At 32.9% G+C, this 3,280-nt stretch overlaps 1 protein-coding gene across 4 annotated transcripts in view; it reads left to right on the top strand.

The window, feature by feature from the left end:
• Positions 1 to 758, top strand: part of LOC127873651 (adhesion G protein-coupled receptor E1-like) — a 4,955-nt gene extending 4,197 nt beyond the window's left edge. For all 4 annotated transcript variants that reach the window (XM_052417540.1, XM_052417538.1, XM_052417539.1 and 1 more), the window contains one exon: positions 320 to 758. In XM_052417540.1, the coding sequence (XP_052273500.1) occupies positions 320 to 390 (71 nt within the window). In that variant the 3' untranslated portion in view covers positions 391 to 758. The remainder of the gene's footprint in view (positions 1 to 319) is intronic.
• The last annotated feature ends 2,522 nt before the right edge of the window (positions 759 to 3,280 follow it).

Raw genomic sequence — 3,280 nt, 5'->3', positions numbered from 1 at the left:
ATGCGCGTTAAAAACCGCAATTTCAGCTCTTAAAATTGTGTAAGTGTGTGCTTATTTCGAATAGGTATTTCCTAACATCGATGTTCAACAATAATACTGTTTGACCTTTTATGTTCACGCCGACATATGTATAGACAGATAATTGTGCTAATGTATACATATTCATCTAAGCTTCACAAAAAGCGCTATAGTTGGAATTAAGGAACGGAAAAGCATCACACTGTATCAATCTTTAAAGTCAAAATCTACTTTCGAAACCATGTCTTTTCTTACAAATCGTCGAGTAGCGAGAAGACGAGTTTATTACTCTCCATTTCAGCTGAAGGGTTGGTGAAAGCGATGTCGATGCTCATTATGGTGACCATTCTCATCGCGGGGAAGATGTTTTAAAAATGAATGATGTACCGCAAGTGTGTGTTTTACGCAACGTGTCATTGTGGTACAGATGTTTTACCGAGACAATGATTTAAGGTTGAGGAGATTCTTTCAACGGAACTTTCTCCCTTGTTTTTTGTGTGATTTTGCTGTGATTTTGTGTTTTTTTAACAATTAATTGATCTACATATTAATGTTTTGGTAAACACAATTAAGAATACTGTTGGATTAAATATATTAAAACTGTTTTCGACAAATAAATACATTGACTGAAATTTATGTTTTTGGACCGTTTAACATGGTTATATACTCCAAAATCGCAAATAAGTAAAATAGCTTAAATTTTAATTCAATAAAATGTAAACTGATGGTGTTTTTAATGAATAAATCCGCTAGGTTTGAATTTGTATAAATCGTAACAGCATTACATAACATATATCAGTTGATATGTAAAAATAGAATTAAAATTCATTCAAAGTTTGGATAGTCTGTCGTACTAATTACTTGAATATATTTAAATAACAGTGTCAGTGTCTTTTACACCCAGTTTTGTTTCTAAATGACACTGACTATTTTCGACTATACCAATATTAAACCATTCCGATATGTGTACGTTTCCCACATGAAATGCAGGCACCGCTTTAAGAAATGTACCCGTGCGACTTTTAGCCCCGACAGACATGGTTTAAGGTTTTCCAAATTCATTATCTCGTCATACCTATTTTCCCTTCTGCTTAAACAGGTTCAGCGTGTTGACTTGAGATTGTAACTTATAAATAAGACGCACACTGATGTTTTGGAATGGTACTACATGCATATGGAAAGAAGGAACGTCATTTAAAATAATATATTAACGATAACGTTGAATTATCACTGTAACATCTTTATGATGATTTAAAGGACAACTTTAAGCATGCATGTCAAATCTTACACAAACATGCCAGTTTATTACGAATGGGTGATTGAATATTAATACAAATAAAAAGTAAATTCAGCTGCTCTGGCAGGAGAAAGACGCCTTATTATACAGTGCGGTCTTTTATTTATGACGAGGCTACAATTGTTAAATAGAGATAAACAAACAAATGCAAGACAAGAAACACAAGTACGTAACCGAAGCACAATAATGTACACAACTTTGGTCAGCATATTTGAACGGTCATTGCAAACAAATATGTATTCAACATGAAGATGTAAATTAAAAGAATAACGTCACAGCATCACGATCCAAATTAAATTACAGTAAAAGAGAAAAGTTGTATTGTAATTAAAATTGTCACGAGTACAAGAAACGTAACGTTCTGATTCTCGATGTAATGAAACCAAAACGAGTGTTGACTAAATCTCATCTTTATTATAAAGCTTTCGAGACCAAGCATCATATAGTTGATTATTCGGAAAAAGAGAGATAATTGATGTTTAGGCAGGCAAACATAAAGATACCCAAGTAGAACACAAATTCAGCTGAAGGTAAATCTCTCAAGAATATACAACCATTTATTATTAACAGAAACAAATGGCACAACAAATTTCCATCAATTCGTACTGAACGTGAATGACTTTCAAATGTCCTATCGTTTCACATTTAAATTTTTTTTACAGGTTTTGGCATGTATTGAAGTTTGTCATTAAATGCTTTATATTGATAAATGTAAACATTTGGTCTAAAAAGCCCCAGTAAAAAACAAGAATAAAATTAAAGAAAGAACAAAAAGTAACCCTCAACTGGGCTCACACCACTGACCCCTGGAGTAAAAGTCAATCGCTTAGACCATTCGGCCATCCGTGCTAATATAATGAATGAAGTATTTTGTACTTTATATAAGCAATCTTCGTAGTATCACACAATTTAACGACAGCAACAGAACTCTCCAAATTATTCAATTGTTGATCGTTGCAACGCTGTATAATAATCAGGTTTTTATATCATCAAAAGATGTATATAATGGATACATTAGGGCATGGTAAATGTTCAGTATTAATGTTTCCTAATAAATATCATTACTACAACGAAAATGTGCGAATCTGCAACATTTTTTCAATTTTGTCAGTTTACCAAAACGTGAAAAAGCCCCTTTAACAGACTCAAATTCAAAGTGTTACGCCAGCCAGACACAGTTCCAAACATTTCAAATGAAAGCCAATCAACCACAAATTTCCTTTTTAAAATTACAGAACCCAATCTCACAATGTAACGCCTGCATAACACAATGCACAATATTTCAGCTCGCATTACGAAAGTTTTAAAAGTTCTAGTATGCGAAGTAAAACGCAAAATGTAACAATGCAGTAGAGAATTACTGACATATGAACTCTCAGTGAATCACTGGCTTTTAACATTTTCTATAATTTATAATTAACATAACTCATGCTCACAGTCATACCGGCATCATAAGATGCAAAACAGCTCAACTGAAAGGAAATAGCTCATACATTTTCTATCAATTATAATATAGCGAAGAAAAGCACAATACGTTGCGCTGGCATTACAAAAAGTGTAACACAAAGTGAATAGCTGGCTTTATACATGTCTTATACTTTATTTTTTACTTAAGAAACTCACACTAGTACGCAAGCGTAACAAAACTTTAAACATTTCGACGCACACTGCTCGCATTACAAAGTTCCTATTCTTTCCAATTTACATCAGTAAAACCAGAAACGTTACCCTTACACGCAAATAACAAAATTCCAAACATTTCAACTCAAAGCAAATCGATCAAAATACTAAATACAAACTAAAAATGAATAGCTCGCATAACAGTGTGCTATAATTTCTAATTTGCATACGTCAATATCAATATGTAACGCATAGTCGTTGAAACTAAATCAAGCAGTTTTTTCTCATATGTAGATTTGGAAGACACATGTTCTCGCAGGCTATACGCATTTACACTTTTCGAGG

The sequence above is a fragment of the Dreissena polymorpha genome, chromosome 3 (assembly GCF_020536995.1).
Source record: "Dreissena polymorpha isolate Duluth1 chromosome 3, UMN_Dpol_1.0, whole genome shotgun sequence".
Classification (NCBI taxonomy): domain Eukaryota; kingdom Metazoa; phylum Mollusca; class Bivalvia; order Myida; family Dreissenidae; genus Dreissena; species Dreissena polymorpha.
Note: the sequence above shows the minus strand (reverse complement) of the source record. Positions and strands in the feature narration are given on the sequence as shown.